This window comes from Manis javanica, chromosome 9 (genome assembly GCF_040802235.1).
Source record: "Manis javanica isolate MJ-LG chromosome 9, MJ_LKY, whole genome shotgun sequence".
NCBI lineage: Eukaryota > Metazoa > Chordata > Mammalia > Pholidota > Manidae > Manis > Manis javanica.
The window spans coordinates 114,046,263-114,059,221 of record NC_133164.1 but is presented as its reverse complement, the minus strand read 5'-3'; the positions used below and the strand labels follow the sequence as shown (position 1 = coordinate 114,059,221).

At 44.5% G+C, this 12,959-nt stretch overlaps 1 protein-coding gene across 1 annotated transcript in view; it reads left to right on the top strand.

Annotated features, from left to right (window-relative positions):
* KDSR (3-ketodihydrosphingosine reductase) overlaps positions 1 to 12,959 on the top strand; it is a 35,062-nt gene that overhangs the window by 16,007 nt on the left and 6,096 nt on the right. The window contains exons 6-9 of the mRNA XM_017642561.3: positions 1,158 to 1,349; positions 6,389 to 6,472; positions 8,711 to 8,794; positions 11,554 to 11,655. Coding sequence (XP_017498050.1) covers positions 1,158 to 1,349; positions 6,389 to 6,472; positions 8,711 to 8,794; positions 11,554 to 11,655 — 462 coding nt within the window. The remainder of the gene's footprint in view (positions 1 to 1,157; positions 1,350 to 6,388; positions 6,473 to 8,710; positions 8,795 to 11,553; positions 11,656 to 12,959) is intronic.

Sequence of the window (12,959 nt, the reverse complement as noted above, 5' to 3'; positions counted from 1 at the left end):
ATCCAGGGAGCTGACTGAGGTTTACACTTGGGTTCAGTGTGGCATCTTTATTAAAATACTTTTTTAGAGCATTTTTCTTACCAGAACAATATAATGATCTGAAAGGGCATTTTTGGGAAAAACATGGAAATTCCCAGCTTCCCAACACAATCACAGTTTTCTGTATGTGTGACTGGTTTTGCACCTTTGCACGTGCAGTTTTATTTAATACCTGAAATAGTCACACTGTAAATACAGCCTTCCCTCTGTCTTTTTTAAACTTACAGAATAAATACTTTCCCCTGTTCTCTTTGTGTTTCTGGCCGTCATTTCTAAGTCAGCTAACATTCCGTTGAGTTTACATTTCATGTTTGACTCTGTGTGCCCCAGCGGAGTGTTTGGTTTCACATGGTGACAGATCTTATACTTTCCCAAGACTTTTAATAAGGCAACATTTTAAGGCAAGTATTCTTAGATTTTTCAAGTTAAAATGCAAGGCTTCTAAGAGTTCTTGGGATGAAGGGAAAATACACTCTTGGTGCCTGTGTAAGCTGTGAGAGCCACCGTTCACTGAGTACTTCCTGTGGGTCAGAGGGTGTGCTGGCACTTGTGTTTCCGCTTTCAGCCCTTGCAACAGCCCTCTGAGAAAGTACAGATAGTAACCCTTCTTTCAGCTGTGGAAATAAATAGAGGGTCTGACTTTCTTTTTCTTCATCAGACAGGGAGAAAGTGGTGGAGCTAAGGCTTCAACCCATAGTCCATGCTGTCAGCCACTGTCCTCGTCTCCTGTGGTCCTCCGGAGCATAGAACCACAGGGCTGGAAATGCTGGAAGCTCTTTCCTGAAACTGTCTTTCAAAAAGTAGTACCTGCAAAATGCAGGGTGCTTTTTATAAGGAGAAAACTGATTTTGACCAGTTTTCAGCAAAAACGTAACTGCTGTTGCCACTGTGAGAAGACAAGACTAGTTTGAAACAGGCTTCAGAAGGTAGACTCCAAGCATCACAGCCTATTTACAGGATCATTTAATCATTCATTCATTCAGCAATTCTGCTGAGCTCCCAGTCACTTAGGCTCCGTTGAAGAATGCAGGTCTGGAGAGCAGAGAGAATTCCCGCGGGGCTCAGCCCTGAGGCTTTGACGCTGCACACTCCTCACCTGGCCCCCTTGTTCCCCACAGAGGCTGATGAGCGTCAACTACCTGGGCAGCGTGTACCCCAGCCGAGCAGTGATCACCACCATGAAGGAGCGCCGGGTGGGCAGGATCGTCTTTGTGTCCTCCCAGGCGGGGCAGCTGGGGCTGTTCGGCTTCACGGCCTACTCCTCGTCCAAGTTTGCCATCAGGGGATTGGCAGAATCTTTGCAAATGGAGGTAAAAGCTGTATTCAGTAACACATTTATTTCTCAGCTCGGCGACCTACATTTTCCTTCAGTTTTGTAGCTTTTTCACACATGTTCTTGTATTAAGTTAGACATTTGTAGATTGGACATTAAAGAGAATTGGCTCAACCCTTGCATTTTGCAGTTAATATTTTTCATGACATAAAAATTAGAGTTACGACAGAAGCAAAATTGTTGTGAGGTTTTTACTCGCTTAATTTAATACACAGAGTACTGCTAATATCCTCATAGTATTATTGGGCTGATCCTATATGAGTATGTATTAGGTTAACTAGATAGTTTATTCTCTACAGATGTTTCTTTAACCAAAAGATCTGCTCTTTATGACTGAATAATACAATGAGCATGTGTTTGAGGGAAGAGCTGAAATCTGCTACTGTCTCACTCATAGTTTTTAGACAAATCATTTAACTTGGTCTCAGTTTCCTTATCTGTGAAATCAGAAGGTTGGATTAAAAATATCATTTGGTTCTCATAATACTTATATTTTAATGTCTTTAAAAAAATATTGATGACAGTGAATGCCTTTTATTTTCACAGTTAATTTAACATGTTTTGGAAGAAGGGTATGGTTAGGATTAGCACCAAAATAAGTGCTTGTCAGGACGTGACAACCTTACACCTCAGACATGTTTAGCCGACTTTTGTGTTGTCACAGTTATGCTTAGAGAGAACCACACCTATCTACCCCAAATCCTACACTGGAAATGCAATGTAAAATTCCTCCGATTGTAGTGTATACTGAAATATGACACTTTGTCATGATGTTAAAAGCCCAGAAGAGAATTCACTGTAGCCAGCCTTCTTATATACAGTAAGAGTGTGATTTAGGGATCCCGCTTGATTTATATCAGGAGTTGGCCAAACTTCTTCTGTAATGGGCCAGATAGTAAATATTTTAGCCTTTGAGGACTAGATGGTGTCCACTACTACTCAAGTTACTACTCAAGTCTCCTGTGATAGCAGGAAAGCTGCCATGTACAGTTTGTAAATGAATGTGTATGGCTGTATTCCAATAAAACTTTATTTATAAAAACAGGTGGAGGACCAGATTTGTCTCATGGGCCATAGTTGGCTGACCCCTGATTTAGAAAATCCCTGAAAGAGCCCTCAATGGTGTGTGACAGTGTCATGCTGCCTAGATATTGAACAGACATTGAAGCACAGAAGAGTTGACCCATCAGTGACAGAATCCTGCTGTACCGCTTAGAGACTGATATACTGTGCCTTTCTCATCCAAAAGGAACTAGCCACAAATTTCATTTTCATTAACCTATTGAGTCCTCTTAATCAATAATAGGTCATTGTAGTAGGTTTGGCCAAAAGGTAAAATTCAAACAAGAATATTGGGAATTATTTTGCAATTTTTACTTTGGAAAGTCTCTTTGTGAATAACCATTTTATTTTTATAAATTTTGTAGACTATGTGTGAGGCAGATGGTATTATTATACCTTATAGACAAGAAAACTGAGTTTTCAGTAAGTTCATTAAGTTGTTCAAAGCCACATCATTACTTTGAGAAAGAAGTGGTAGCAAAGCCCATACCTCTGGCCTCCGCCTTGTGGCACCCTGTCTGCTTCTCTTCTGCAGCAGATGTTGCTGTAATTCAGGTCAGAAGTTGCCTGAATCATCTTGCTGGTTGCCTCAGCCCTTCGCTTTGGTCTCAGGTACCTAGTCGATGAAGGGATGTTTTGGAAATGAACTACCTGCTCTTTGGAGCTTTTTGTCCCTAAGCCTTACCTTGCAGAGATACTTTAGGATTCACGAATTGAGGCAGAGAGTGTATCTGGGAGGCCTGTTTTCACTTCAGGTATAACAGAGATGGTTAATAAAGAAGAGCGAAAAGAAAGTGAGTTGCTAGTATACACAGACTGCCTGCAACCTCTTTGTGACAGGTGTGACTCACGTGCTACAGGTGTGACAGGTGTGACTCACCTGCTGCAAGGAGCTGGCCTGGTCTTGCAGGTCGGCTTGGTGTCTAGCCATAGCTGGGCTCCATTAAAAATGTCCTCATGTAAACAAACAAAAAGTAAACATGTACCATGAAAAATAGGTTTTGGGTGAAATAAATTCAGTAATCAAAATCGGTCGTTCATAGGTCTTGCATCAAAACAGTGTTTCCCTACAAACTTCAATGTGTGTTTTTGAAACCTGGATAATTCAGTCTGTTTTGCCAGGGTGGATGTGCTCTGTTTTCTGTGAACGAATCAGACCTTATAAAATTACTCAAACTCAAAGCACTTTCGATAGTCGTTTTTGGTTTAATTCACGCATAAATCTTTCTGTCTACCCAACCCCATGCCCCAGAACTGTAGCAGGATCCTAGAAATGTTTTATGTACAATGAATCATTTTGAAAGAATGCTTTGTTGCATTTTTTTGTGTCTTTCTTTCTTTCTTTTTTTTTAAAGTCAGTCTTTTAGATACAAATACATCATTTAAAGATTTCAAAGGTTAATCTTTTTGGAAAGCACACTTCTGAGGTGGGTTACAGCCAGAGAAGTGGTAGCAGAGACCAAGTGAAAGAGAAATAGGTGTCCTCCTTTCTCCCCTGTCCCGATCGTGCCCCCATTCCATCGATCTGCTCATTCCATCTGTTCCCACCACAGGGTGCAGATGAGCTCAGGCTTACACTGAGCTTCACGGCAGAAGCTCTGTGCTCTCTCCAGCCCCCTTGACTTTGTTGTGATGGAATGAGGAACAACACAGCTTAGGTGGGATTGGTATGGATTTACTGATAATAAATCAGTTCTTGAGCAGGTGGTTGTCTTTCTGGTTGAGGCTGAAGCCAAGTGGAAGGGAAGATATGACAGTCAGATGTGAGTCAGGCAGAGTGGAGGACAGAGAAGCCCCGCGAAGCCGACAGGTGCTGGGTAAGCAAGGGGTCAGTGACGTCCCTGCTTAGACATTCTGAGACAAGTGGTGACCTCTAGGAGTCAGCACTGCCTTCGCAAGGACAACTGAAGCCAAACTCACCTCATTTCCTTTTGCTGTGATTATGGGGCTAATTGATTAAAGGAAAGTGTAGATAGAGTTTAGTGCATTTTGATTTTAGCAGATTATTTGGCCTAGAGTTTCAGGAGGCTCTAAGTTCCAAGAAGGCAGGGACTCTGTGTTGTTCACATCCTTATGCTGTGCTCTTAGAACAATACTGGCACACAGCAGTAATTCAGTAAGTACTCATTGGATGAATAAATAGAATGCTGAGGTTACCAGTCACTGGAGGTATGCAGTCAAGGGCTGAGAGAGTCTTTTGGCCCCATGATTATGGAGAGGATACCAGTACCTGGAAAGGTTTCTCCCAGCATGGACCATCTGTGCCCACCCCAGGAGAAAGCTGCTTTGAAAAGCTGTTTTAACTATTTGGTATCTCAGCCATCACCTTGAGTTTGAAAAATGCTGTGTTTCGTTAGCTTATGCACTGCAGTCCGTCCTTATTCTGGGGTGAGGGGCAGCAAGGAGGTGCAGCAGTGACCCTGTTTGAGCGGCTGGCTCAGCCTCCACGTGGACTGGCTGATGACCACTTCCTGCTTTTTCTGGCGGTGGTGTTCCCTGATCTGTCCCCAGCAGAGGGCGGGGCTATGGGAGACGGTCTTTAAAGTCATGATCTCGAAAACAAGTGTAAGCAAAATCACTTGCTCATCAACCTCACTGCCTGACCTGAATCCAGAGCTGTGTATGAGCACCACCGGGCCTAGAGGCTGCATGCCCTGTCGACGCTGAGTGAATGAGCTCTCTGCACCCTAGGCGCCCTGGGTACCGATAAAGACGTTGCCCTTTGTATTTGCGCTCTCCAGGATGGCTGGCCAGGATCTCCAGCCCTCATGCCTCTCCTGAACCTTCTATCTCCTCCCACAGCCTTTGGAACTATGCTTCGCAGAGGGAGCGAGGGAGACAAAGGGCTGCTGGGACAGCTGGGACCCTGGGGTACCCCCAGAGGCTGTCGCCTGAGGAAGCAGTATCGTCACTTCCCAGTCTTCTGAAGACACACAATGGCCTGCCTTTCTGCCCCCTGCCTGCCCACTGCCAGCTCCCCGGGGTGTTTCCCTGGGGTCAACCAGGGAGCCAGGAGCAAACAAGTCATAGCAGAGATTCTGATGGGCTGGACCTTTGCCCTTAGAGTTGCTAAGAGTCACTGCGATGTAAGAGTGTGGGCAGGGCGCTGCAGAGCAGGGTCTTTGTGAAGAGTGTGTCCTTGCTGACTAGCAGGAGAATCTTCTGGAATTGTTGGGGTCATGTTTATATGTGGAGAACAACAGCGAGGTAAACAAGCTGAGAAACTGTTCTGGGTAGAGTTCCAGGTAGGGCGAGATAGCTGTCAGGAGAAGCTGGGCAGGGGTTTCTACAGATAAACTAGGTTTGCTGGGGAGGGACTCGGCTTGTCTGACTTGGGGTTCCACCCCAGGAGAATCCTGTTTGTTGGTTTTGTGGACGAGGAAGTGACTCACCCCTAATAGGCAGGGCCGGCTATCAAGGGAGCTCCTGAGCAGGCAAGCTTCTCAGGGGTTCCGTGCAGCTCTTGACCTGGGTCTGTGGAGGCACAGGAAGGGCAGAAGAGAAGAGGTTTGAATGATTTCAACAAACTTTATAGATGAAATTAATATAATGAGAGTTCCAGAAGCAGCCGTGCTTCAGTCTGACGGTGGAGAAGCACACCTATTGCATGGCTGTGAGCTCAGGCTGAGTGGTGTGCAGGGGCTGGGGGAAGAACAGGTCGCCTTCCTATTAAACCATCTGCCTTCATCATGGACAGGGCCTTGGGTCTCTGCTCATCACAGGGGAGAGGTTAGCATGAGCTCTTTGCCTTTAATTCTAAATGATCTTCATGGAGAGGAATTCCCTGACTTGGTGGTAGTTCTCCGCTTACAGAATCACCTTGTTGGTCTTACCACCTTTTGAGAAGATCGGGGCAGTGTTTATAACAGTTGCCTGGCAGCCAGTGTAGGTCGGTAAGGAGGATGCAAAATTGTATTATTTACTGAAGAGTTAACTGTTGTTTCTGAAATGCAGGTGAAGCCGTATAACGTCTATGTCACAGTTGCCTACCCACCAGACACAGACACCCCTGGGTTTGCAGAAGAAAACAAAACAAAGGTAAGCATTCCCCACATCCCGTTGTCTTTAACATTCAACCTCTTTCTGATTTTCTGTCTTCCCACCCTTCAGCCTGCCATCATTTTCATCAGTCAGAAAATTGAGTTTCTTTCAAAAAACTGAATTTTTTGTTTTATTTCATATTAGTTAACTTGTTAGAATTAGCGTTTGTGTTGGCATTGGCTCTGCATTGGAGGGCGACTGCCGTGCTCCTCACCGTCTGGGCCCCGGCCAGACCCACAAGCGTTTTCTCCCCCTGCTCTCGGCCACACCCAAGCCCTGTCTGTACCTTGGGCTTTGCTCTCGCCGTCCTCTCTCTGGATAGTCCAGTGGCTTGCTCCTCCCTCGCTTCTGTCCATCTCTGCATAGACATTACCTCAGGGAAGACTTCCCTGACTTCCTGTGTCTCAAACGTCGCTCCCCTGGGACGTGCACTGGGCTCCTCCCTGGCTTTATTTCTCTCCATAGTGCTTATCTCCCCTGGACAGGGAATTGTATACAGTGACTTTGAGTCACCCTGAGCTGCATTTAAACATTTAAATCGTGCACGTCTTTCAAAGGAATCTCCTCTTTTGTCTTGACACATTATGGACACTCTCTGAGCAAACAAGGTGGAGAAGAAAGAAGCCGATCAGAATTTATCCCCTTGAACTGGCACTAATTGGTTTTCTTCTCTTTTATAGTGATGCTTACTTAGTAAGTGTGAATGTCCACAGCATAAAAATTGGCACTTATCTCCGGAGACTGTATATTTGCAAAAAGATGTTTATGATGTAGATCATAAAATTTAGATCATACTTTCTTCCCTGTTCATTTCTCTTTTGTTCTGCCTTTTAAAATTGCTACTATTTCAAAGAAGTAGATTTAAGCCAAGTGCCCTGTCTTAGAATAAGCAGGGAAGTGCTAAGCAGATTTGCGACATGTAGTGAGCAGTCCTTTAATTCGAAGCCAAAGCTGACAAAGGGTGATGATTTCCCTGTGAAGATCTGATTTTGATGTGAAGTTCTTTTTCCCCCTCCATTAAAACATTGGGTGGACTTTGGGTAAATAAAATTCTACCTTGGTGGGTGGGCCCTGTAGGGGGCGCCATAGTGCTTTTAAAACCGCGGGGTCCTCGCGGTTAGGCCTGCCCGGAGGCTTGGAGAATGAAGGGTGGCACCTTTAGAAAGAAAGAGAAAGAGCCCTTCTCTTAATTCGGGTTCATCACAAAATACCTGACTTTTTGAAGTGCTGTGCTTTTCTATTTTAAGAAAATACAGTCTGGTTTTTATTTTTATTTTTTTGAGCTACATGGTAAAATTTACAATTTTGTGCAGTTTTGAGTCTTTAGTTTTGGAACTTCTAATTGAAACTCCCTTTTAAAGAATTTTTGAGCACATCTGTGCATGTCACCACAAAGATTAAAAAACAAGTGAAGAAAGACCCTGCCCGCAAGGAACTTAGGAGGTAAAAATGCACCTACACATGTAGTTATAATACATATTAAGGCAGAAATGTTCAAAGACAAGACGAGAAATGACTGCCAGTTAAGAATTCAGGAAAGATGGTTTGAACTAGGTGGCAATCGAGATGGGTCTTTAACCATGTTTGAAGAACACGAGGCTAAGATTTGGGGATCTGGCACCTAGTAAAGAGCACACAGCCGTGCCAGGGACCACCCGTGTTCCCTTCACTTGACTCCCTGCAGGTCCTTTAAGAAACTACTTTTGCTGTTGAATGGGGGCTGGGCGGGGACTGGGCTGGGGCTGGGCTGGGGCTGACCCTGCCCCGGGCCTCAGCTCTCTGCAGCCCACAGGCCCTCAGCTGGCGTGGGAGGATGGTCACAATGGCCAGAACAGAGACTCTGGTCAGAGGAGCAGACTTGCCCACAACACAGGGTCTGGGCTCTGCGTGCTGTCGATCAAGTGTTTGACCAGCAGTGAGAATTCAAAGATGGGGTTTTTCTGTGATGTGCTGTTTTAGCTTTGGTAGCCCACGCTGGAGCCACGCCCGCCACACATGTCCCACAGAGGGTGCAGGGCCTCATTGCCTTGCTTCAGCTACTGGGCTGAACTGTATATACTAACTAGACAGATGCTATTTGGAACCCAGACGGACCTAATTCTAAAGACAGAAATCTTCTCAAAGATAGAAAATGAATTATTTATAAACTGAGGGAGGAGGGGCTATAAGAATTATTTATTTTTTTGATTTAATGGGCAATAACGGTATTGGTATATCTATTTTCTTCACCTTTAGCCTCTGGAGACTCGTCTTATTTCAGAGACCACATCTGTTTGCAAACCAGAGCAAGTGGCCAAACAAATTGTTAAAGATGCCATAGTAAGTAAAATCTTTTTTGTAACCTTATTAATAGTTGTCATACTGTATGTCTAAAAAGATATTTATACCAGGGCTTATTTCAAAACATAAGTTATTGTATTTTCTTGGTCCATTATATTGATACTATCTAATACTGGACTCTATTTTTCTTCCCGTAGACAGTTTATTGATTCCATGTTAATTAGTAGGCTCCCGAAAACTAATTACAGTTGACCTTTGAACAACCCAGATCGGAATTGCATGGGTCCACACATTTTTGCAGATTTTCTTCAGTAAAAATATTGGAAGATTTCTTTGGAGATTTGCAACAGTTTGAAAAAACATTTCATTTTCTCAAGCTTACTTAGTGTAAGCTTACTTTTTTTGTATACAATATATAATACATATAACACACAAAATGAGTTTGTACAGCTTCCCATCAACTGTAGGCTATTAGTAGTTCAGTTTTTGGGAAGTCAAAAGTTAAGGGTTTTCGACTATGTGGAGGTTGGCACCCCAAAGCCCCATGTTGTCCAGGGGCAACCGTATATATCTTAAACTCAGGAACAGATTGGTCAGTAAGGATGTCTGGGAATTTTGGTTCTTTAAAAAGAAAACAAGACTTACCTGTGATGTGTAAATAGTATATACTCTGTCCTCTCTACGGAATGTTGCCTTCTTTCTTCTTCTCCACAGTACTTTCAGTTTTAGAATATTTTAGGTACCTATTTGCTAGACTCACTGATGAAGGAATTTTTCCCCCTACCATCCTGCTTCTACCCCAGTATTGTTTTCCCAAATGTTTACTAATACGAAAGTGCCACCATACCGCTGGGCCATTATCCTGTCAACCCAGCAAAAAGTGCTTCAGGGCTGCTGAGTTTATTTGGAGTCAAAAATGGTGTCTTTGGAACCATGTGCTATTTTGTAGACTAACATATGTGCTGCAAGCTCTTGACAACATTCCTGTTAACCCACATGCAGGAAAATACACATTTATGAGGGAGGTCTGTAAGCTGTAGGCCCACCTTGAGTTGAGGAAATTTGGGGACCACTGGCATGAGAGGTGGCAGCATGCTGTGCAGCAGCCAAACTGAGCAGAATACAGGAAACACTGAACTCTGTTAAAACGTGTATAGGCGTGGAAGAACTTTGCCCTGGGTTCAAAGGCATAGAAAGATGGCACCAGTGTGAAGAGTAGAGTATTTTTCCTGCTCTTCTCAAGTCAAAGCAAATCCAGTCTTTTTAATGATCTGAAATCGCTCATCGTGCTTGGGCAGGATTCATTTAGTCTGATGGCTTTTTAAACATCTTCATCTCTTGACCACTTTATACTCTAAATCATCGACAATCCCAGAGTTTTTTGTTTACATGGATTACATTTATTGATACTTGCTATATTAGAATTTGAAATTATATAATTTTAAAAATATTATTTCATTTAAAATAATAATAATAAACCCATCATATTTTAATGTAATATTTTTACAGTTGTTTTTCAAAACAAAGCTTTAGTGGGAAGAGTGGCATTGTTTTACAGTTTACCAACCCCTTAATGTATGTGTTAATAGACGTCAGCTTGTTTCTCATAGCTGCTTCTGTGTTCAGACTATTGTAATATGTTGTTTGGAATGAAGGATATAAAGAAAATCTGGCCTTACATAGATAGGTAGTTGAAAAGGGAGGAATATTTTATAGGCTTTTCAAATAATTGTAGACATTCTTTTTTGATATTAAACCCAAACTGGAGGAATAATAGTTTCTTAAAGGTTAGTTGCAGTATGGAATTGGAAACTACATTAGTGAACTTTTTGTTGTTAGATTAAAATTCATTGGTCTTTGCACTTTGAATGTTTTGCACCCATTCATGATTTTGTAATATTATGCATCAGTCATTTGGAAAATATGAGCTCCCCTAATATTACTGCTGATCTTCTAAAAGCCTTTACATATTGGGAAGCTGACAGTCGCACAAAGGCAGATAGAAGTTTCCACAAATTTGAATTTTTCCTTGAAAGCTCAGATTTTAACATTGACCATAAGAGCTGCCAATCTTCTGTGAAGTGACAAGCTCATTTCATATTCATTTTCCACAACATAGCTTCCAAATACCCGAGTCTGAAAACCTATTGTCTGTCCATGGTTCTTTCGTGTAAAAATGGTGTTTCCTGAAAAAAGCAGGAGGTTTCATGACTTAAACAGTTGGCGGTGGGCTTCTCTTCAGAGCGGCTGTCCCCCTCGGTACCGTGCACAGCAGAAAAATGCTGAGTGTGTTCTTCTCTTTCAGTCACACAGACCAGTGAGGAGACAGACCTGCCCTGAAGGGTTGAGCTTTAGTAAGATGATGGATTTTACTTGCTTTATCAAGGGTATTTTAAAGTAACTCCAACATTTTACAATTTTTAAAAATGTTTTTAAAATTTCTGTTTTCCTGATGTATTTATGAATTACTCCACGTGGAGAGGTGTCCTTACTGTGGTTTGTGCTAATGAGCCAGCCGCTTTGCCTGTGAGGGCAGGTGTCATTCAGCGAAAAAGGCTATTTAACGTCTTAGTGTCATTATGGTGGTGGTTTTGTCCTCACAGACGGGCTGACGGGTTCAGGACAAGCAGAGCCCATGCCGAGGGCCGCCCGTCTAGCCCTTCCAGCCCATCTGCCAAGGCCACGTTCATTCATGAGCCCCGGTGTGTGCGCACGACACCCTTCATTGTTTCTGATGTACTGACCCAGTTCCGTCCCGTGTGTTTACTGTTGCCTCTTTTCTCTTCCTTCTATGTCAGCAAGGGAATTTTAACAGTTCCATCGGCTCTGATGGGTACATGCTCTCCTCCCTGACGTGCGGAATGGCTCCTGTAACTTCTATCACTGAAGGGCTGCAGCAGGTGAGTGATGCCCAGGCCCTCAGACCGCGGGGCTGACAGACAGTGCTTCTCATCAAACCTGGATGAGAAAAGGCTAAGCGAAGATTTAGTAACTTCGTCCGAGATGGGAGGAATTCTTACAGAAGTGTAACTTTTTCTCTTCTTCTAGTCAGGGATAAGCAAATAGGTTAAAGATGTAACGTGAGGAATTTCGAGTTTGAAGAAGCTTTCTGCTGCGTGCTGTGAGCACAGAGATGAAACGCTGTCTCTGCTGCTGGGGTGTTAATGTGGGTTCTCATCTGAGAGTCACTGAGAACTCACCTCTTATAGGTGAGCCCGGTCACAGGTAAGTAAGCTCAGGGAGATAAAAGCCGACACAATCCCCACCCTTAGGAAAATTATAGTTCATCCAGGACACAGAAGTTAACTGCTCCTTGATATTGTCATGTTGTGTTTGCTGCTGGGGAACCCGGTGAGGCAACCTGCCTGGTAGGTGAGTGAGACTGATGAGAAAGGTGCTGTGGTACCACATCATATAATGCAAGTTCGAATAGAGGGATTGCTCCGAGAGACCCTCCGTGGGTGATGGAGGGCGGACGGCAGGCAGGGAGAGGGAGGGGGCTGCCTGAGGAGGACGGCTCGTGCCAAGGTGGGCAGTCACATGCAGTGGGCGGTGTCCAGACACAGCCCGGATGGCCCGCTGTGGCTTCCCCTGTCCTCTCTCCGTAACAGACCGCAGTTCTGTGCTTCTCGAGGCCAACACTGGGTCATGTGTGAGCTCTGAGGACGGGTCCACACCTCTGCCTACACTGCCACTGGGTGGCCTGTGCCTGCACGTCCTGGGGACTCCAGGTCGCCCAAGTGGGACAGACGCGTGATTCTGCATGGTCTCCTCAGGCCGCTCGTCCCTTCTTCTTTCTGTGACGGGTGCTCAGTCTACAGCTTCAGCCTGTGACTCTCCTTAACTCCAGTTCCACTTACATCCTTTACACATTCTCCCTGGGCTGTGACTTTGCGTCTCCAGTTGAGCTCGCCCACAAAAAGTGTTGTGTTTCCCCAGCATCCTGTCCCCAACCTCCTGTCACTGATTCTGTGAGCATGTTGGTGGCCACCCCAGAGCCCCGCTGGAAGGTGGGGTGTCGTCCCTGACTCCCTTCTCCTGCCCCTCATGTCAGGGGCCAGCCCCATGCTCTCTCCTTCCAGGCCCGCTGACTTCTCTGCCCTGCTGCCCTCACCGCCGTTCAGCCTGGGACCCTGCAGTCCCATGGCTCCTTGCCTGAGCCGCTGCTCTGCCAGCCGAGGTGGTAAATTGAGGGCCCAGGGTC